Below are 22,328 nucleotides of genomic sequence, written 5' to 3'. Positions count from 1 at the left end.
AGGGGACAGGCCCTTCCCGGAGGTAGGCACCGGCTTTTCATGAAAGCCAGCCAGTGTGGCTTACGACAGCAATCTAGGTCGCGTCTCTCGAGAATTCGTCTAAAGATGTTTGCATAGACACAGCTCTGCTCTGGGAATATGAACTCAGCAATCGTTTAATAACAGTCACAGCCACGGCAGCCACACTGATGGAGCCCTTCCCATAAAAGGGACGCTTTGCACAGATGCACATACGTGTACCCAAACCTCTGTGGAAGTTTGCCTTGTTTCTCTTCCTTTCTACATGAGGAACGTGAGGCACAAAGAAATTAAGTCACTTGTCCAAAGTCTCACAGATGGTAAATGTAATGCTTAGATGGTTCACGTAGAAAAGGAGAAATATTTTAATGATCGTCTCTCAACAACCATTGCAACTGTGTCTGCGTTCAGGCTGCTGTAACAAACACGCTAGGCTGGGTGGCTTAATGTTTCCCTCTCACAGTGCTGGAGACGGGGAAGCTCCAGATCAAGGCGCTGCCTACTGGCTGCTGGCCACAACCCTCTTCCTGGCTTCTAGCTATGTTCTCACCTGGAAGGGAGGGCGGGTGGAGGGAGGGAGTGGAAGCAAGCTCTCTGGTATCTCTTACGAAGGCACTAATCCCATCTTGAGGGCTACACCCTCATGACTAATCACCTCCCCAAGGCCCAGATCTCCAATCTTAACAAAGACAAAAAAAAAAAAAAAAATAGCTGTGTGTACACGCACACGAGTGTGGCAAGATGTGTGGCAAGATGGTAATAATTAGTGAATCTAATACATAGCTGGTCACTGCACTGTTCTCTCAACACTGTTTTTGAAATTTTCAAACTGAGCAAACCTGCAAAAATTTGGGCGAGGTTAAGTCAGAGTGCCCGGCCGTTTCCACGGCGTAGCTCCCACGTGCTCTCTGCAGGGGTCCCTCCGCGCTGGCGGAAAGCCGCCAGGTGAACCAAGCGAGCGCTCCCAATGGGGATGCTAACGCAAGGCCAGCCCATCAAAACACATGCCGGGTGTGGGAACGGGCGCGAGCAGGCCGGGGAAGCGGCTGCTGGCGGAGGGCCTTGCTCTCCCGGGAGGAGAAACCAGCATTGGCTAAACACCTTCCATGTACCAGGCCCCGACCGGATGCTTCCCTGTCTGTCATTGCATCACAACCGCCCTTATAACTGGGGAAACTGGCCGGGCGAGCTCCGCTGGCCTGTCCAAGGCCACAGGGCTGCCGGGCGTGCCCCGCCCATCCCTTCCCCAGCTGACACCTGGCGCTGGCCCCGGGAAAGGGAAGGTGACAGGCCGGTCCACGGCCCTCTCCCTTTCCTGGCCCAGGGTGTTGCCAATGTGCTGGCAATTCCACGTCTCCACCTGCAGTGAAGAGTTGAGGCTGCCCTGTGCTGGCTCTCAGACACCTGTCCTTACCGCAGTGTCCTGGGCACCATCGGGTGAGGGCCTGCCATCCTCCCCCCCCCCACCCCCCCCGCTCCTGACCTCCACCCCTCCGGAGCCTGCATGTCCCAAGGCTGAGGGAATGGCTGGAAATAAACATGGCAGCAGGGAATCTGGCTGCACTCCCCTACCTTCACGTGAAGAATTAAACGGGCGAGGAGGGAAACGTACCCCTTCAGGACGTGTTCTGGTTGGGCGTGTGTTGGCCAGACAGACATGTGACTTGACTTGGTCGTCCTTTCTCATCCTCCGCCTCTGGCTTTTCCTTACTGGCCCCGGTTCTTTCCCATCACAGACCTGTCCTTGCTGTCGCAGTGCCACAGTCCGTGGAAGCACCCATCTCTAGCCGTTGTCCCCCCGAAAGATGTGCTTAACACCCAAGCACATCCTTTGCCAAGAAAACAGGAACTACCTCTAGTCTAAGAGAAAAAGAAGTGGCAGTTTCTTGTGCCAGAAGGGGGTGTGCACGTTGCCCGTGCGGACGCACCTGCTTCCAGGTGATGGCTGGAATGCTGGTAACGGATGTATCGACTCAGCCTTCTTCTTGATTGGCCATCCCAAATATCAGGTGGCATATGTCGGTGGGACCCCTTCAGCAGCCAGAACCTTGCCTGCCTCCCCAGTTGTTTTTTAAGATATACTTTTATTGATTTTAGAGAGGGAGACAGGAAGATAGAAACATCAATGATGAGAAAGAATCATTGATCGGCTGCCTCCTGCACGCCCCCTACTGGCCATGAGCCTGCAATCCAGGCATGTGCTCTGACCCAGAGTCGAACTGTGACCCCCTGGTTCATAGGTCAGTGCTCAACCACTGAGCCACCCCCGCCGGGCCTGCCTCCCCAGTCTGATCCCTCATACCCTCCTCGCCATGTCCCTCCACCCTCGACACTGTTCCTATGATAAAGAAAAGCCGGTGCTGCTCCCCGTGGGCAGCTGCCCCCCACGCCACACCTCTGCTCGCGCTGGTCCCTGCTCCCTCTGGAGTACCTTTTCAACGTCCTGTTCCCTTACCTTTATGCAGCCTCTCCCACCATTTCCTGCCTCGCCGAAAATGACCACTTTCTCCGCCTGCTCTTTATAACATTTGTAATGGGCTTTCACTTAGGTTAGTTTATATGTTGATTTCCCTCCACCCCTGGAGGTCAGAGGTCGTGTCTTATCCCCTGTACACCGCCCAGTACCTTGAATGTGTGCTTGATACACGTTTGTTGAGCAGATGATGATAATGATGATGATGATGGTGGTGGTGGTGGTGGTGGTGGTGGTGGTGGAATTACCCAGTAGGCACAACATTGAAAAAAATCACTCAGCTTTATACTGTGCTGCTCCATCCCCAGCCCAGGCAGCTCTTCCCACTTTAACCCTATATCTGGATCAAGTTTAAATGACCCCCGTTTTAGCCTAATTCATGACTAGCCAACTGACTTCCGGGATCCTTCGGAGAAACACAGCCAAGGAAAGTTTGCATCTTCTCGGAGACATTTCGCTATTGCAGCCTGACGGGGGGCCTCGTCCTGACCTAGCTTTGGCAGAGCTGAATGTCAACTGTGTGCCAACGAGCCGTGTGCCTCCTCCGGGGGTTATTCCTGCGCCGTGCTCCGTGCACGGATCCCGCATCGGTTCCCACCCCGCGGCTTGGTCGCCGGGTGTCGGTGGGAGGCAGCCAGACGAGGGTGAGGGGCAGAGCCGCAGGTGTCACTTCCTGACGGCAGCGTTTGCCTTCGTCTTAAATTACCCAGGTATCCAAGCTCCAAGTGGCGTGGCTTCCCTTTCTCCTGCGTAAGAGGATCCCAAGCCCCTGGATTCTTTTCTTTTTCTTTACAATTTTTTAAAAAATTTATTTGTTCATTTGAGAGAGGAAGGGAGAGAGAGAGAAACATCGATTTGTGGGTTCACTTATCCATGCGTTTATTGGTTGATTCTTGTACGTGCCCCAGCCAGGGATCAAACCCACAACCTTGGCATATCAGGCCCACGTTCTAACCAACCGAGCTACCAGGGTGCCCTGGATTCTTTCCTAGGGCCTTGGTCTTCCATCCACTTGGACTTCAGTGCCTCCCGCCAGGAGGAAGCATCCTTGAGCTGGCTTTGAATGCCTGCATCCCCAGGAAGAGAGAAACAAATTATTTCTGGGGCCTCTTTCAAGATTACCCCGTTAGCATACAGGGACAGCCACACTCACTGAGCAGGTCATTCCGGTGCAGGATTTTAATTGCTTCTAATTATAGGATTATCATTTAAGCACAAGATTAATTGCCATGAAATTATTGCAAAGAACTTCATCTCCTTCTGGAAAGGAAATGCGTCAGCCAAGCGAGGAACCTCTCAGAAGCTTGCACATGCTGCTTTTTTAACCACTTCCTGGGAAACTTTCTTTTAACTCAGATGGGGGAGGAGGTGTTAAAGGGGTGGAAGTGGCACAAAGAGCAGATGGGTGCCCCTCTTGCTCCCCCACCAAAAGGTTGGAAAACGTGAACATTCCGTGTTTGGGAGTCATCTGTTCGCCAATGGAAACGTTTCCTCTCTGATCCAACCACGCTGGGAGCCGCCGGTGCTGCCTGATGGCTCCTTCCAGCACCAGGCCGCTCGGGTGCCCCCAAGCATTTGTTTGTCACGTGTTTTGTGCAGCAGCCTCCAGTTATCGTGTCTGCACGTGACCTGGTTATGGCGTCGCCGTGGAGCAGGGAGATGTCAGCTCTGTGCTTCTCAGCTCCAAGGCACTTCCACCCAGAAAATCCGAGCTGTGAACTGCTGGGGTGGTTCTAAAATACCCTCGTTCGAATCGAGGGGAAGGGCCACCTGCACGGAGCTCTGCCCCCGAGCCTTCCCACGGGGGACGGTCTTCGCTGAGAAGAACAGTGGTTGTACTGTACCTCCCATGTGGTAATTAGTGCAAGGTTTGCAGTTAATTAAAGCCAGTCGGGGTTCCTTTTCAAACCAAGGCAGGCATTTTTCTTTCCCTAGAATAATGAAGCGAGAGCAGGTGCCAGGCAGACTTCCTATCAGAGTTTCGAGGTGGGGGTGCTGAGCAGACAAAACAACAGGTAATGCCCAAGCCATGAGCCCTGAGCCAGGAGTGTGCACCAAGGTGCTTTGTGGGTAGGGACTGGAGCCCATGAAATGACTAAGGAGCGGCAGGGTCTGAGCTTCTGTACAAAAGTTGGATATGACTCATAAGTGCCTTTCGAACAAATGAACCTCTTCCTGGCCTGGCTAGTGTCCAAAAGCAGCCAAGGATAAAGAAACAATTTTGATTCAGCAACATGTGTCCAATTCAGCCGCCGGCCCATTCATCACCTCCTCTTGTTGGGAAGCTGTAAAACGCAGCACGCTGGACTTTCAGGGGAAAGGAGGCTTAGTGATGGCCGAGCCCGCAGGAAGCAGAGTTCTTTAAATGGGGCCACAGTCAGAACGACCCGGGAAAGGTGCCGGCCTGTGATTAGGGCAGGCGGACTGGACAAAGCCCACAGCCTGCGTTTTGAGCCTGAAACCACTCTCTCCCCTGGGCAACTTTGTGTGCAGGCTGCTTGCTTGCTTGGCCCTGGCAGTCCTGTGCCTCTCGCCCCCGGAGCTCGGCTCTCCTGAGGAAGTCCAGCTGTGAGAATGAACTAGTTGACAGTGTGGTAACAAAGCCCTGGATTCTTAGCCTCTCTCCGTGGGGGTGGGAGGGGGGCGGGGAGCCAGGCTACCTGGCTCTCGATCAGCCAGGAAGAAGAAAAGCCAGGTACATTTTACCTGTGAGTCATCACCACCCGTCACCCCACGGCTAGGAAACTGAGGTGTCTCCTGCTTCATTTGTAAACTGGGGTGATTATGCTGGGAACAGCAGGGCCCTCTCCACTCTGTCCTCCCCAAAGCACTTAGATCTCACAGGCCCACCTCGTAAGGCCTCACAGGGGCCAGCATCTCATCCTGTGGTTTGTCTTTGACTTGGGGGCCTACAACACTGGCCAGTTGATCTCCCTTCTGCTTGGCACTTCTGATTCAGTGAGTGCCTTAGCCCCATGGCCGGGTGTTGTGCAAGCACTTTGGTTAACTCACTGGATTAAAAGTGTCACACCCAAGCCCTGGCCCGTGTGGCTGTGCTGGTTGTGTGTCATCCTGTGCACCAAAAGGTCACCGATGCGATTCTCGGGCTCAGTCCCCAGCAGGGGGCGTGCAGGAGGCAGATGGTTGATGTTTCTCTCTCACATCGGTGTTTCGCTCTCTCTCCCTCTCCCTTCCTCTTTCTCTAAAATCGATTTTAAAAACATATTTTAAAATAATTTTACATCTGAGATACTCAGTCCCCAGTCTTGTCTTTGCAGAATTAACTGAGTCCCGCACTAGGTTGGGTGCACCTGATCCCCTTGTGCTGGTCTGAGATGGTGACAGGTGGGCCCAGTAAGACAGAGAGACCGAAGGTAATGAGATGGCCCAGATTTTTTTTTCCTTTTTTTGCATTTTGCCTGTGGTTGAGGTGATCAGAGGCTTTGCCAGGTAAACATCTCTTAGCCTTGACATCTTAAGTTTAATTACTGTTCATCTTCAGCTTCATATTCTCAGATTAAAGACTGCAATGGTATAATGAATGGCTAGAAAGGCTGAAAAATGGCTCATCATTATAACTTTCTCTGTCTCTGCAAGGAATGTATGTTCCAAAGATAAAGACTCATAGTCTCTCATTCACATGAACCCCCAATAGCCCCTGAGAGGTGTGTCCCTCAGAGAATCAGGTCTGAGGGCCTGCAGGTGGGGAGACAGCCCCGGGTGGGACAGCTGGTCCCTCTCCTGCCACTGATGGGGCATGTGGACTGTCGCCCGTAACGAGGCATCAGGCATGATGCTCAGCCAGGACATGCCTGCGGGGAAGCCCAGCGAAGGCCCCTAGGACATGGGGGACCCTCAGGTGAGTTCACAGACCAAGTTCCTGGGGTCCCGGCCTCCGAGGTGTCTGCACTGAACCCGTTGTGTACAGGTGATAGGAGCAGGTCTCCCGGGCTTTGTCTCCTGAGGAGTCAGCCACTTCAAGGGGAAGGAAAAAAAGAACCAATTTAAAAAAAAAAAGAAGAACCAACAAACATTTTTGTCTCTGTCTGCCACGCTGAGGTGAATGATTATGATTTTATTAGCAGCGGCCTCAGAGCCAGATCTGATTCAATTCAATTCCATCTCCCCGGCTCTGTTCAATTCGGCTCTGTCTGTTTCAAGCACAGATGGAGGGGAAGCGACCAGACCGAGGGGCACCACGTTCCACCTCCTGCGCGGCCTCGAAAATGGGGGCAGATCGCTCCTGTCCCGAGTCTCGCCTGGTACCAAGGCAAATGCACAAGGGGACCCCTAACCCCCCCGAGTCCCCGTGGAGCAGGGACTGGGGACGTGGCCTTGAGAACACGCTCCCGGACTCCCAGCTGTGGCGACAGCTCCAGGTCTCCCACCTTTCGGTCCTGGGTCTCACCAAGGGAGCTTCCGCCCGCTGGACTGACCTAGACGACCTCCTCAAACTGGGAGACCCTGGCATCCTCGATCTCAGAGCCACAGAGCGCCCCCGAGAGAAAGCTGCAACCACAGGACGATACCTGGACGCGGTTGGCCTGCAAGTCTGGGGAGCTTCCGGCCCGTCTCCTTAGGGAACTTGGCAAAGCTCTGCTCTGACCAGACACTGGCGGAGCCTGGAGTTTGTATGACAAGGTTTCTCTTAGAGCAGGATCTGGGCTTCTGATCTGTGCTCAGAACCCCACCCAACCTTCGCTCTCCGGGGCCAGGGAGACCTCCAAAATTATATGCAGAGTTCTATATGTACATCCTGGGAGGGCAAGCAGCCATAGCTCTCCCAGGCATCTGGTGACCCCCCCTCCCCAAATGTGAGAATTATTTCCGGGATGAAGGACAGTGTAGAGGACCTTTCAGCACCTAGTGTCCAGGTCACCTGTGGACATAGGCGAATCATCCATGAAAACCGGGGCATGAGCACACTGTCAGTCCGCATGCAGGCAGTTTGTGCTCACAGTGGAAGGAGTTTTGGAGATTTCCTACTCCAGGCAGCTTATTGCTTTCTAGACAGATTACATGGTTCACTAGAAACTGCCCAAGACAGCGGGTGGAGGGCTGAGCAGGCCGGAGACCCATGCTCCTCACCTGTGCGCTTCCCCGGCCTCTCCTGCCCTGTACGCCCCGCCCGGAACATCTGAAGGTTTAGTAACATCATAGCTGGAGGTGAAATGACCAACGAGACGATGTAGGACTGAGTCAAACAGACAGCTTTGACCTTTAAAGGACAGACCCCCACCGGGGGAAGCACGTCGGAGAGCTACCCACCCAGTGGCAAGGGGACAGTAAGACGCACAGGCAGGGTGTTTGCCATGAGAAACGAGGTGGGCAGCTTAGGTCAAACGGAGACTGGCATTCGGACTGAGTGGTCGAGAGGAATCGGTCCGCCTTCCGAGGAATCAAGCTTTTGAGAAGCAGTGGGATTCCGAGAACTGTTTCTACATTGAATTCGGTGAACCAGCTGGTGACCCCCGAAATGCAGCCTCTCCCGTGTCCCCTAGAACAGTAAGGAGACCCAGGAAAAGATAGAAGCCACAATGGAGACAAACCACCCACTGCCATCTGAAATTTCTCAGCCGACCTGGGTCTGCATTCAGAAAAAAGCTATCCGTGGTCTGGCCGTCCTTGGCCCATGAAACAGCAAAGCCCTGAGCTGCTGGGAGAAGGCAGGAGAGGTCTGTACGCCTCCCCGAGGCTCAGAGGCACAGGTCTTCTCCGGCCAGGAAAGCTGGGGGTCCCCCCTTACTGCAGAGGGTCTCGAACGCATCATTCCGCACAATGTCATTTCCAAAGGAGAAGCCAAGGACCGGCCATGGGGAAGGGCTGCTCTTGGCACAGTGCGTCCTGAGGGCCCTGAGCCCGTGGATGAAGGAGAAGGGGCAGGTCTGGAAGTAACAACCTCGGGGTCGGTGGGACCTAAACGGGTGCCATTGGCTCTGTGGGTGTGATGGCCATGCACGAGGGAATGGACGAGCGCCCTCCTGGGTCCACAAAGACACGGTGACACTGGGTCAGGAGTGCGCGTGCGGGTTAGTTTGAGGAAAGTTCTCCAGTAGCCAAGTAGGCAGTGGACAGAGCCCATGGGAACATCTTTTGGTTTCTTCATTTAAAAATGAGCAAAGAGCCCTAACCGGTTTGGCTCAGTGGATAGAGCACCAGCCCTCGGACTGAAGGGTCCCAGGTTCGATTCCAGTCAAGGGCATGTACCTTGGTTGTGGGCACATCCCCAGTAGGGGGTGTGTAGGAGGCAGCTGATGGATGTTTCTCTCTCATTGATGTTTCTAACTCTATTCCTCTCCCTTCCTCTCTGTAAAAAATCAATAAAATATATTTTTAAAATTAATAATAAAAGAATTAAATAAAAATGAGCAAAGAAAGAAAACATACACATATTATGTGACCCATGAATGAATATCCTATATAATAAAAGCCTAATATGCAAATTCTCCCCTCCACTGGGAGTTTGACGGGGCAGGGCCGGCAGCAGCAGTGGCAGGCAGCCAGAGGAAGGGAGGTGCCCCGACAGGCAGCCGGCAGCCACTAGGGACCCTACCCATGCATGAATTTCGTGCACTGGGCCTCTAGTGTGTATATAAAGGGCAGGGAAATATCATGAAGAATGTGTTTGAAAATGGGTTACTGAGTGAAAGACTACAAAAGGGGATTTGAGAAAACTCCAAATAAACTTCTGTAGAATGGGAGAATACACCTTCTCCATAAAACACGAACAGGAGACCATTTGAGCAAACAGGTTGACCGGAAATGCAAACAGTGATATTTTTTAATATATAATGACCGAGAGGTATAAAGAGATTTATCAGGTGAGCAGAACAAAGCAGCCGAGTGGCATTGCCCCTAGACGGAAAAGGCTATTTCCAAACCTGTTGGAAATGAGAACATTGGGGCACAGCCTTGTTGTAGGAACTGGCACAAAGTGGACTGTGGCCTGACAGACAGAAGCAGAGGCCACGGGGTCCAGTAGAGAAGGTGGGGCTCAGTCCCCAGTGTTGTCGGGTAAGTTGTCTGAGCATTTGCAAGAAAAAAATTAAATTCGATCTTGCCTCACCCCACACACCAAAACAAATTCCAAATGGATTTAAAAGTTAAACATAGAAAAGAAACAAAATAATAATAGAAAAAAATCCCAGAAAGGGCAAGGATTTTCTAAACTTAAAATAAATGGAGGAAACTTTTAAAAAATGTTTGACAGGTTTAACTGTATAAAAACATAAGTGCTGATGTTTCTAGAAGCAGTAAATGAAATCTAAGTGCATTTTGCAACAAATATGACAAAGAGCCATTATCATTCATTTACCTCTAAAGCGCTCTTCTGAGCCAGTAAGAAAATTCCTTAGCTGACACCCTGCAGGAAACTGGACGAGAGAGTAAGTCCAAGAAAGACAGGTGGCAAATAACCATATAAAACAAGTTAAACCTCAAAGGTCATCAAAGAAGCCAAAATTACAATGTCATTTTTTACTTTTCTCACCACACCCTCAGTAAGACTTTGGTACAGGCTTGAGGGAATAGCTTGCCAATATATGTTAAGCATCTTGAATGATTTTGTGCCCTTTGATCCACTTATAAGAATGTATCCTGAGGGGGAAAAATCAGAAATTCAGGTGAATATTTATGCATGAATGTGATCAGTTGCTGTTTATTTAATGCTTTTATTGATTTTAGAGAGAGAGGAATGGAGAGAGAAAGAGAGAGAGAGAAACAAAATCTATGTGAGAGAGATACATAGATTGGTTGCCTCCCATTGAACCTGCAACCTGGGCATGTGCCCTGACTGGGAATCCAACCAGTGACCTTTTGGTACATGGGATAACACCCAACCAACTGGCCAGGGCAGCTGTGTTATTAATGAAGGTGAAGAATTGTAAACTAGCTGGATGGCCCCCTACAGGGGTTGATTAAATCAATTATCATATAGCTGGATAAGGGGATGCTAGGCATTTAAATGTTTTCAGAGCATGCCTTGTTATGTTATAAAGGCAGGATCTAAAATTGTGTTTATAGATATAAACTCTATAAAAAATAAGTATTTCAAGCTAGATATATGCAGAGCGGAGAGTCTGGCAGGAAACACCACCAGTATGCCATCAGGGGTTCTCGCTTAGAGCGGAAGTAGGGGTGATTTTAATTTTCTTCTTTGTACTTTATGCATTTAGATTTTTTAAATTGAATTTATTGGGGTGGCATGGGTTTGTATTTAGATTTTTATATGATATGTGTATCTATTAGTCTTATAATCATATATATATAAAAGCCTAATATGCAAATTGTCCCCTCGGGTTCGACCGGGAGACCGGGAGTTCAATCGCTCACTGTGATGTGCACTGGCCACCAGGGGGCGGCATGGAATGAAGGAAGGCCCCAGCCAGCAGCCAGGGAAGGAAGGCCCTGCCTGGCAGCCAGAAGGCCCCAATCGGGCCTGATTGCTGGCCAGGCCTAAGGACCCTACCCAGGCACGAATTTTGTGCACCAGGCCTCTAGTAAGAAAAATATTTCTTAAAATATTTCTGTGTTGTGTATGGAGAATCATACTGGTCTCTCGATACCTAGAAACTATTATTTCTCTCACACCCAGATTCGATTTCCTTTCAGAACATCAGGCTTAGGGAACATTAGCAGAAATGTTTACTTTCCACTAACTGTCAAAGAAAAAGTGGTGAAATATTTACGATCTGTTCCCAGGGTCCACGGGCTGCCCTTGCTTGCCTCTCAGTTCTCTTTCATAAGTTCTATTCCAGTGGGACTTGGGTTGGAGCGTTGCTGGCTTATGTTTTTGGGGACGTGACTGGCCACTGAATTTACCGGGACAGAAAACGCATTCTTAGCACCAAGCAGTGAGTCTCACTAATGAAACAGGACGTTCACAAATAGGTGCAAAGTGTGAGATGATTGTGTCCCTGAGCCCAGGTTTTCGCATGGATTCTGCCCAGTGGGATGGGGATGGCTGAGCAGGTGTATTCTTAGTACGTCTCATTCTTCCTGCCTTTGTCTTTGGCCAAAAAGGAATAAATATTACAACGTATGGGTCATAACGTATCAACATGCAAGAGATCAAATCCAAAATTCTGTAGGTTTCATCAGTACAGACAGTGTCAGCTGACTTGGCACAGCAGAACGGGAACAAGTGGATCGAACTGAACAGCACCACCCAGCCGGTGTGGCTCAGTGGTTGAGCGTCGGCCTATGAACCAGGAGGTCATGGTTTGATTCCAGTCAGGGCACATGCCCGCGTTGCCCACTCCATCTTCAGTGTGGGGTGTGCATGTGCAGCCAATCAATGATTCTCTCTCATCGCTGATATTTCTATCTCTCTCTCCCTCTTCCTCCCTTTCTGAAGTCAATAAAAATATTTTTTAAATATTTAAAAAACACACACACAACTTAACAGCACCAAGGCCCCAGTTTGTTCGCAGAATCGCAGGCTGTGGTGACCCCATCACAAATCATTCATGGGTGATGACGTCTTTGCATTTCATTCTTGAAGTTCTGAGAATTTCTACACCGATTTTTTTTCCCCAGGAGAAAACGGCCCTTTCTGATACATTTTTCCTGAAACCTGGAGCCGTGTTTTCTGTCCTTTAGCCTTTGTGGGCTCGGCGATCATTTCTCCAGAGCACAGCCTGTTGTCTAAAGAGCGCCCGACTCCCTCTGGCCTGCTTGATCCTCCCGGCACAGGCCGTGAGGTTTCTCCTTGTCCGACAGTCCCTCCACATGGAAGCTTTATGTACTGCAACCAAAGACGACCGTGTGCAAGCTTTCCTGTCTGCTCTCGCTTTTCAGCCAAACAAGAATCCATGGGGCACTCAGAGGTTCTGCCTCACCCTGTGCTGACCCTGGAGCCGGGGTGGGAGGGCAGCTGGGGGAGGAGAGGGACAGGCCACACCCAGGTGTGGAGTGGGACGCAGCCTCCACTGCCAAGTGGCTGTCAATCTGTAGAGGTGACACTCTGGGCTGGGCTGGGCCAGCAGTAGATGGAAGGTCAGAGGAGATGGGTCTCGTAAGGGCCAGCACCCCTGAGACAGATGGACAGCTGTGCTCCAGGTGCCCGGGAATGGCAGCATGACCTCAAAGGCACAGGAATGGGGTGGCCTGGAGATGGTGAATTTTGCAGCCAGCGCGTGCCAAGGTGCTGTGCTAGGCAGTATGGGTTCAAAATAATTACCCACAAAGAGCCTGGCCTCACAGGTGTGGGTGGGGTCCCTGGGGTTCTATAAATAGTAAATGTGAGAGGTTGGGTGCAGTTAAATATTTAACGTATCTAGCGACCCACCCGTCAGAGCCGACACCAGCTCCCAAGTCCTGCCACCACGTACCAGGTGACTGTGGACCAGAGGAGGGAGCGTCCCTAAAATGCAGATTCGATTGTTGAGGAAAATAACAGAGAACACGGGCGATTGGCCTCTTGTCCGTATTTGGGAGCCTCAGACACACTGTGTCGCTCGAGCTGGGACTGAAAATCTCTCCGTTCTCATTTGTTTGTGAGAGAAGAAGGCGGCTTTTGTTTCTCCCTGCGGACAGTTTTATTGAACCCTGACCAGCGCTCACCTCGCCTAGCAGCATGCAGCCTTATTTTCCCAGACTGAGCTTGGCCTCTGGTGGGCGCCACTAACACGTACCCACCCCGTTGCCCCGGACGGAGCACCTTACTCACACCTCCCACCCAAGGGCAGCTCCCAGCCAGGTCTCCGTCCAGCTGCCAGGACCTCCCCCAGCGCCCAGCCCTCCTCGCCTCCCCGGCCACAGGAGGAGGCGCCTGGAGGAAGCTGCTGTCCCTTTGCTCTCAGCCCTTGGAGGGCCGGGCTGTCAGGGCAAACAGCAAAGGTCCTCAAGCCGGGGCCTATGGGTGCCTGCAAACTGTCATAAAGCTGTGATGCAGTGCTCTGGGCTGGGCTCGCCTCCTCTATCAGGGTTCTGGGTGGCACCTCAGGGTGTTTCCCAATCGTCATGATATTTGAATGGATTTAGGCCAGGAATGATACGTTACATTATCAGGACGTTAAATAACCTTTCAACCCAGGCTGGCTTTTCTAGGCTTGACGGCTGATCATTTCAAAACAGGCAACTCTGCCCAAAAGATGGTAAGATGGTTCATGCTCTGTATTCCTATTTAAGTTCTGGAATCAAGAACCGACTTTCATTCTGAAACTGCGAATTCCAGCGCCCAGACGGATTCCTCCAGCACAGATGTGTCCTTACGGTGGCTGCTGAAATGCTGACGAGAGGGACGAGGTGGGAGCGTGCTCCCACCTGCCTGCCTGCCTTCCCTGTGGGGCCCAGCCCCTTTGGGAGCACAGTTAGGGCTGCGGCAGCTGAGTGAGCAAGGGGCCTGCGTCACTTCTCTACGGCTGCATTTAGAGACCATCTACCTTCAGAATAGAGCTTTACCAGAAAAAAGTCTCATTCGCAATCGTTTATGGTTTTTTTTTTTCTATCTTAATTCTGTGGGTCAAAGCAGTTTGGTTCTTATGGAAAATAAAAGCCAAGAAATGAGGTGCTGTGTCCATTCTTGGCCCCCCTGGTGCTCATAGACTGAAACACCCCACACCCTTACTGCCTCAGAATTAGCAGCCCCCTGCCCCACCCCAGCTACTTCCCCATTGGGGCGGGGCCCCCAATGGGCTATGGCTGTTGGTCGTACTTTGAGACCATTTCTGAAGGTACTGAACTGACATTAAAAAGCATTAAATGACATGGTGAGAAAGTTATTCCCTTTTCAATCATCTTTCCATCTAGAAAAAAGACTCTCTCTGGGGCTGGAATCTTCTTAACACTCGAAGCCTCGTTAAGTTCCGCCTTTGTAACCAAGAGCAGGTCTCGGGCAGCTGTCTCCGCCAGAAATAAGGAACGCTGTTGTGTTCTCGTCATATTTATTTTCCTGGTAACTTTGGATGGATGGCAGACAATCCCGGTTTCCCATGTACCACAGTGGTCAGTTTTGAGTGATGCACTTTTAACTCTTGAATGTTAAAAAGTGAGTAGATTTTTTTTAACATGAATAAGGGTCTGAGTCCTCAAATGGTGCCAGTGATGCCAGTCCAGGGACCACACTTAGAGATACTCAGTTGGGAAGCCAACCAGATGCTCATGCCTGGGCCTCAGACCAATTAAATCAGACTCTCGGCGGCGGGGTGGGGGCGGGATCACTATTCGCTGGAGCATCCCAGCTGTTTCCGGCGCGCAGTGGAGGTGGAGACCCAGTGCCGGCCCCTGTTGGGGAGGGGAGGGCAGTGTCCTTACCCCTCTGACTGCATGGCCATTGCATTGCCCTTCTTTCTCTCCCCTGCCTCTAGCCCTTTTGATCATCCACTTCCACGCTTGTGTTGCCCACCCACCCCCCGCCCCCACCCCCCTCCCCGAGCTCCCCTCTTCCAGCGTCCCCACACCTGCTCCTGTCGGGGACGCCGCTGCGTGGTTGAACACAGTGCTGGCACCGTGCAGCCGCACCCACATTAGGAAATTTCCACATCGCGCTGCTCTTCACGGGTTTGCTTGCCAGTGCATGCGCCGCCTGTCCCGGGCATCCCTCCGTTTGCTGCCATCCCGATTCAGGGTTCGGCACGCTGTTCTCCCTGCAATCGGAAATGGGGATTTGGACCCACGTCTACTTCAGTGACATTGGGAACTGATAACCTCTTTAAACGTTCAGCTTGAAGGATAACGTCTCCATAGGAAGCCCACAGCTTTCAATGCTGTTGGTATTTTAACTCATCACCATTCAGGAGAGATGGGCCTGAAGTGACTGTGTCACGGCCGTACCCACAGTTGTTCCAGGAGGACAAGAGCTGTTGGCAGCCTCGACGGTTCCTATGAGACCGTCTGGAATGCAGCTCAGCGCTCGCTCGGCATGCGGGCTTTTCCTGCTTTTTAAAAGCTCTGATTCATCCCAGGGCTTAGTTGCAGGGAGGGACCTATGGCTCATCCCCAGGCCTTGTCCGGGAGCTTTCTTTTATGCTCCAGTGTTTAACCTTCTGTGATCCTTGGGCTGCTGTTGCAGGAGGCTGGTGCTCCTGCATTGCATTAGAAGCTGTCTGCCAGAGTTCCGGGGGGTTGGCGGGGGGCGGGGAGGGGCGGTTCTCAGGCAGCCAGAGGCAGCCAGGTCCCCTGGAGACCACCCCCCTCGTCGGCTGGGCAGAGTGGGCACTCACAGCGTGAATCTCTTTTCCCTCCTTCGTTTCCCAAACCACCAACTGTGTGAAGCACATAGCACCCCATTTCATTTAATTCTCCCAACAACGCTAAGCCACTGGAAACATGCCCCGTCCATTTCCCTAGCTGAGGAGAGAGGCTGGTGAGGGTGAGTTTCTCTGCGGGGTTCCCTGGTGAAGGAGGCAGGATTGGAAAGCAGGGCCACCAAGCCGCCAAGCGCGTGCTGTCCTGTCCACTCCCTGCTGGGTGGGGGTCGGTTTTCTCTCTCTCTCTCTCTCTCTCTCTCTCTCTCTCTCTCTCTCTCTCTCATTTCATCTTTCTTCCTTCTCCCTTCACAGTACAAGATGCGAAAAATCTAATCCCCATGGATCCAAATGGACTTTCAGACCCGTACGTGAAGCTCAAGCTCATTCCTGATCCCAAGAATGAAAGCAAACAAAAAACCAAAACCATCCGCTCCACACTAAACCCCCAGTGGAACGAGTCCTTCACGTTGTAAGTTTTGTCTTTTCTCCTTGACCGAGTGCCCTCCCTACTCACCACAAACCCGCTCGCCTTGTGGCTGGAGATCCTGTAGGGGGGCTTGTTATAGATGTCACTCAACATGGCTTCAATCCGAAGGCTTCGCAGGCTGCTGCTGGGAGGTGGGGGGGACCAGGTCACTCATGTCTGATGGTCAGTAACTTGGTTTACCAAGAGTTTCATGATGCCAACCCCGAATTATCATCAATCTCTACTCTGTACAAAAAGTCTCTTACATGACAGTTGATATAAAAGCATAAGGATCAAGGTATGATATAAGAATTTGAATAATAACTTTTAAAGCATGAAATAAATGAGTAACATCGACGACACCATTGCCACTGAAATGGGAAGGTCATCCTGACCTTTAAGCAGGGAAGACTTCTTGGAGGAGGTAGCATTTAAAGTGGGTCAGAGATAGAGAAGGTAGAGGAAAGGGGGTATAAATAAGTCAGGGATGACAAGGCACAGACAAGCGGTCCTCTTTGTAGACTAGAGCATAGGGAGCCATTCACCTGGGGTCAGCCATGAAGATAGCTCTCAATCGTATAGAATAGAGGCCGGCAAGCTGTGCTCTGTAAAGGGCTGGATGGTAAATAATTTAGACTTTACAGGCATACAGTCTCTGTTACAGGTACATAGTTTTTCTGTTCTAGAGTCAAAGCATCCATAGACCATATGTAAACAAACGGTTATGGTTGTATTCCAATAAAACTTTATTTACAAAAACAAGCCGTGGGCCGGATTTGTCCTGTGCTAACCCCTAGTTTAGAGCATTGGTTTTGCCAGAAGGCTGGTTCTTTGTTGGCAGTGGGGAGTCACAGGAAGAGAATTGAATATTGAGATTAATGCTTGCATTAATCTCAAGCTCAGATCATGAGCATGGGGTATCTCCCAGGAAACCACAATCAAGATAATCGTGTGTGTGTGTCTATTCATTTGTAGCAAATTGAAACCTTCAGATAAAGACCGGCGGCTGTCCATAGAAATCTGGGACTGGGACCGGACGACAAGGAATGACTTCATGGGGTCGCTTTCCTTCGGCGTTTCGGAGCTGATGAAGATGCCGGCCAGTGGATGGTAAGGAAGCCCAGGTGATGATGTCTGTGTCCACCCAGGGCTGGTCGCCTCAGAACCTCAGAGCACTTAGAGATCTGGAAACCAGCGGGTTCCCGTCTGAAAGGACGGGGCTGTGTGGTTGCCTGGCTGTCCTCCCCGTGGGGTGCCTGCAGCAGCAGCCAGGCGCGAGGTGAGGGAGAGGGGTTGCTGAGCCCGGGACCTGACTCTTCTCCCTCCTCTCTCTGAAAGGTACAAGCTGCTGAACCAAGAAGAAGGGGAGTACTACAACGTGCCCATTCCAGAAGGGGACGAAGAGGGGAACGCGGAGCTCAGGCAGAAGTTCGAGGTGAGGACACCCACACACCCCCAGGGCCCCTTTCCTTGAGAAAGCTTCGCTTCAGGCAGGGCCAGGCTGGTGTGGTCACATCCCACAGCAGAAAGGCAAAGAGCAGCTTAAATGCTGCTCTTTCTCTTCATTTGAAACCAGGAATATTCCCTGATCCGTGTTTCCTTTGCAAGCAGTTGGCATTCTGTGTCTCTTAGCATCTAGAGCAGCGGTTCTCAACCTGTGGGTCGCGACCCTTTTGGGGGTCAAACGACCCTTTCACAGGGGTCGCCTAAATATATCCTGCATATCAGATATTTACATTACAATTCATAACAGAAGCAAAATTACAGTTATGAAGTAGCAACAAAAATTATTTTATGGTTGGGGGTCACCACAACATGAGGAACTGTATTAAAAGGTCGCGGCATTAGGAAGATTGAGAACCATTGATCTAGAGAATGGAGACCAAACGTCCTGGGAAGAGGACGCGGCTGATCTCTGCATAAGAAACTGGTTCGCGCATCTTGGGGAGCCGGGCAGGGCTCCCGTGAGGAGGAAGGGCTGTGTGCCTCCAGATGGCAGGGGTCACTGTGGCCTTCACTTGGGAGTGTGTTTGGGGGCGATTGGTTCGCCAGCATCTTCATGTTGGCTCTAGATCTGTGGGGAAGGCCACCAGCTCTCTCTGCTCCCCATTGGGTATCTGTGTTTGCCTTCTAGTGTTTTCTAGCAGAGGTACACAGGGATGAACGTTAGGGTAGGGGTAGCTTCAAGCAACTTTGCCAGGCACAGCCCTTTTCCTATTTGCTTTTTTCTTCACTTGTTGGATTATCTACTGCCTCCTCCACCCCAAGCTGAGGACAGGAGCCCCATTCCCAATGCCACACGGCCCGTCTGAGAGATGACACAGCCTCACTGGCTGTCCCGCCGTGGAGCGGTCATTAGCGATCACAGTGGCGGGGGCCACGGAGGGGAACGGTGTCGGGCATCACGAGGGGGGCACCGCGTTGATGGCTGAGACGTCGCTTTGCTGGAGGAGAAACGTTTACCCACTTTCAGTGCTCCATTCCAGGGCTTCCTAGTGAGTGGCCTTCCTGTTTTTCTGGGCAGCGAGTCCAGCTTTTTATAAAGGTCAGAGTTCCAAACTCAAAAAAAGAAACACAGACCAGAGGGCTTGCGGCCAAGAGTGCAGCGTTTCGATTCTCCCCAGAGGCTGGTTAGCGGCCGTGTGTGCGCGTCCTGCCGGTGGCTGCCCTCCCTCCCGGGAGAGCCGTGCCCTTTGCGGTGGAGCACCGGCCGCGGGCGAGTCCCACCAGACGGGAAAGGTTATGTCCGCGGAGCGGCATGCGTGGGGCGCCTGTGCGAACTCGCATCCCAGCTTTCCCTTTGATGGACTTTCAGCGTGTGCTTCCTAGAATCTGCTGGGATTCTGTTAGTGTGTTTGCTTAGAGCGTTTGTAAAACACGCTGCAAGAGACTGGGCAGGAAGCCCCGAGTGATGGTGTCAAAAGTCGCCGAGGATGTTACGACACCTGCCGTCCTGCATTTACAGGGAATGTCCAGGTCGGACTCCAGGCCTGGGTTTGCTCAGACAGTGGCTTTTTGTGGGGGTTTGTAAACGTGATCGTTGTGACATTTCCCCAGGACCAGACTGTTGAGAAGATGGGGGACAGCCAGCCCTCCCAAATGGGGTGCCATTAGGCCTCAGGATGCACTTTGGGGGACTGGCTTTACCCCATGCCCTCCCGCTCAGGCCTCAGTCACAGTTGGATCGCTTCCCTGTCTCCAGCCTCCCCTCTCTGCTCCTTTCTCTCCCTGGACCTGCATTACAGACTTGCTTTCCATCATACCCGTCTGCCCACACCCCACCCACTCTTTTATAGACACTTTCCCAGCCTCTGGTAACAGTTTCATTCAGCTGAGTGCAATGTGTTTTCATTTAAAAGTCAGTGGTGAGTCAGATCAATGAAACACCACCTGGCAGCTGGTCCTTCTAGGGGCAGGACTCACTCATTGAACAGCATCCCTCCTCGAGGGCGGCGATTTTCAACCTGTCCATGTCAACCTGTGTGCGGCACATCAAAAAATATATTCTATCTTTTGCTGATCTGACCAAAAAAAAATAGGCATAACTTGGATTCATTCACATTGGACAGCTATTGTATTGGCTGTTGTCATTTTTTTTATTTGACAATCTAAAGGGAAAGAGGTCCGGGCCCCCAACTACATGGCCAGGTAGTACATGTTTAAAAATTCTTTTTTGTGGCACACCAGCTGGAAATCACTACTCTGGGCCATGCTTATTCTTTTCTAGAAAGAGTTCCCGAAATGTGGTTTTCAAATCCTTCCCCAGAAATCTGAAGTCATTCAGTCTGGTGAAAGAAAGAATAATAATAAAACACCCAGCAATCATAACTCTGCCACTGTGCTTGTATTCATCTGATAAGAACATGGAAAAAATTTCAAATTTGTTGTTGATTTTAAAAATCCTGGCCAACAGCATGATCAGTGAGTGAAGCTCTTAGGAGCCAGGGAAATTCCCGGGATGCCTGAAAATGACCTTACCCTGTAAGGCATCATCCCCTGGGAGCCATTCATCCGCCCGGAAGGCAAAACTGACCAGGACCTTGACCGCTGTCTCCCAGGCAGTGCGTCAGTGGGCCTTAACCTGTTCCATGGTCGTCTTCAAATGAAGCACAAGAGGTCCCTGAGTCAAAAGCGTAAAGTACATATCTGTTCTTTGTTCAATAATGTTCCAGCAATGAATGGAAGCCAGCAGTCCCTCTGTCTACCGGGTTCTTGTGGGCCCTGCTTCAAATCGTTTTGGAAATGAGGCAGGAAGCTGATTGAGGCATGAGCGTGAGGCCCCCTGTGCCAGTCAGCAGTCCTCCAGCCCGCCCGTCGCTGGCGAGGACATAAGGTGCCTGGGCTTCCTCTAGTCCCAGGCCTCCACTGCCTGCAGGGAGGTGTGTGCGAGAGTCGGAGAGGGTCAGCCTTCGCAGGATGGTGTAGCCCTTGCTCAGCAAACCTCTGTAAAAAGTCACGTAATAAATAGTTTAGGCTTTGCAGGCCTAAGGTTCAAAGTAAGTACTTATGAGGTAGGGGGTCTCTTTGGCAGCTCCCAGCTCTGCCTTTGTAGCACAAAAGCAGCCACAGACAACATGTAAGCAAACGGATGAGGCCGGGTGCCAATAAAACTTTATTTACAAAAGCAGGCGGCAAACCAGAGTGGCCAGTGGGCCAGTTTACCAGCCCCTGGCTCAGCCCTGGCTCCTGTTCTTTGTTAACCATCTGACCTCGCTGCACGTGGCTTCACTGTAAATGGGACTAGTGAGCAGCACTGTCTTAATAGTCGTGTGGGTTTGTGTTTTTTTGGTTTGTGATTTTTTTGTTGTTGTTAATCCTCACTGGAGGATATTTTTCCCATTGATTTTTAGAGAGAGTGGAAGAGGAGGGAGGGAGGAGAAAGAGAAGAAAAAAGAAACATCTGTGTGAGGGAGACACATCTCACATCCGTTGGTTGCCTCCCTCACACACCCCAACTAGGGCCAGAGGTCAAACCTGCAACTCAGGTATGTGCCCTTGACCAGGAATCGAACCCAAGAACTTTGGTGCACTGGCCAACGCTCTAACCACTTAGCCCACCGGCCAGGGCAGTCATAGTGTTTTAAAAAGATTAAATTAATCAATAGAAAAGTCCTCAAAGCAAACTTATATACAATCGTTAGCTCTTATCATTATCAAAATGTTTCACTGCAGAAACTGGGTTAAAGAGGGTGGGGTTGTGTGTGTGTGTGTGTGTGTGTGTGTGTCTTTTTTTAATTCTGACGCTTCCCTAAAAATATTTTTTTTTATTTTGAAAGTATGCTCTAAGAAATGGGCATGCTCTCTGTCCTGAAGTCGAGCCATTTTATGAAATAGAGGCCTATTAGAACATTACCACCATTTATAACATTGTTTCTGTGGGAAAATAGATCCCCATGTAAATTTAGATGGGTTTCTGGAACATGATGTGTTTGTGAATCGGGAACGTTGTGTATCTGGCAATGGGTCAGCTACTCTGGACAGAACAGGGTTTCGGCGGTTGTCAGGGAGTAGATAGCCTCCCACCGAGGAGTCGTCCGCACTGGCTTTGGGGTCCTCAGTAGAGACTCAAAAGTGAGCACATCTGACAGGCGTTGGACGTAAACCACACGGAGAAAGGGCACAGCGTCAGGGTAGCGGCAGCCATAGGTTAACCACAGAAACGGCACCGTTACTTGGTTGCTGATTGTGTTCACGGGAAAGCTCAGTATCTCTGTTGTTTCCACGTTGCTCTTGTACAAAATCTGGGATCTGGACCGTTCATTTGCCTCTGGAGCTATGCCTAGCGGGTGGTGTGCGACATTCCACTTCCAGGTGGAAGGAAAGGTATCATCTGGCCACGCCTTTTCCTTGTTCCCAACGTCTCCAGAGAATCTTAGTGTCCGCGTCCACGTTGTCGGCGAGCGTGAGCATGTCCCTGTCGTGTTTATCAGCCAGTGAGCCTTCCCCCGGGCCATTTAGACCACATCTACCTCCAGACGTGGGGTTGTCCTAGAATCAGGAAAATGGGAGGAGGCCTGGGGGAGGAGAAAGGCGAGGCGAGTGCCAGGACCACTTGTTGGCCCTTCCCTTGGAGCCCAGCCTCTCCCTCCCCAGGTCCTGTTCCCTCCTCTGCCCGCCTCTCCTCTGGTACAGAGCCTTCCTCCTCAGGCTCCCAGACCTTCCCCCATCCTGCTTCCCGCAG

At 51.3% G+C, this 22,328-nt stretch overlaps 1 protein-coding gene across 1 annotated transcript in view; it reads left to right on the top strand.

Moving 5' to 3' along the window:
- The window catches only part of PRKCA (protein kinase C alpha), a 282,419-nt gene that overhangs the window by 209,718 nt on the left and 50,373 nt on the right, over positions 1-22,328 (top strand). The window contains exons 6-8 of the mRNA XM_081109906.1: positions 15,994-16,150; positions 17,123-17,257; positions 17,486-17,582. Coding sequence (XP_080966032.1) covers positions 15,994-16,150; positions 17,123-17,257; positions 17,486-17,582 — 389 coding nt within the window. The remainder of the gene's footprint in view (positions 1-15,993; positions 16,151-17,122; positions 17,258-17,485; positions 17,583-22,328) is intronic.

The sequence above is a fragment of the Myotis nattereri genome (assembly GCF_964212035.1).
Source record: "Myotis nattereri genome assembly, chromosome: 16".
NCBI classification, from domain to species: domain Eukaryota; kingdom Metazoa; phylum Chordata; class Mammalia; order Chiroptera; family Vespertilionidae; genus Myotis; species Myotis nattereri.
The sequence above is the reverse complement of the archived record's forward strand: the minus strand, read 5'-3'. Positions and strand labels throughout refer to the sequence as shown.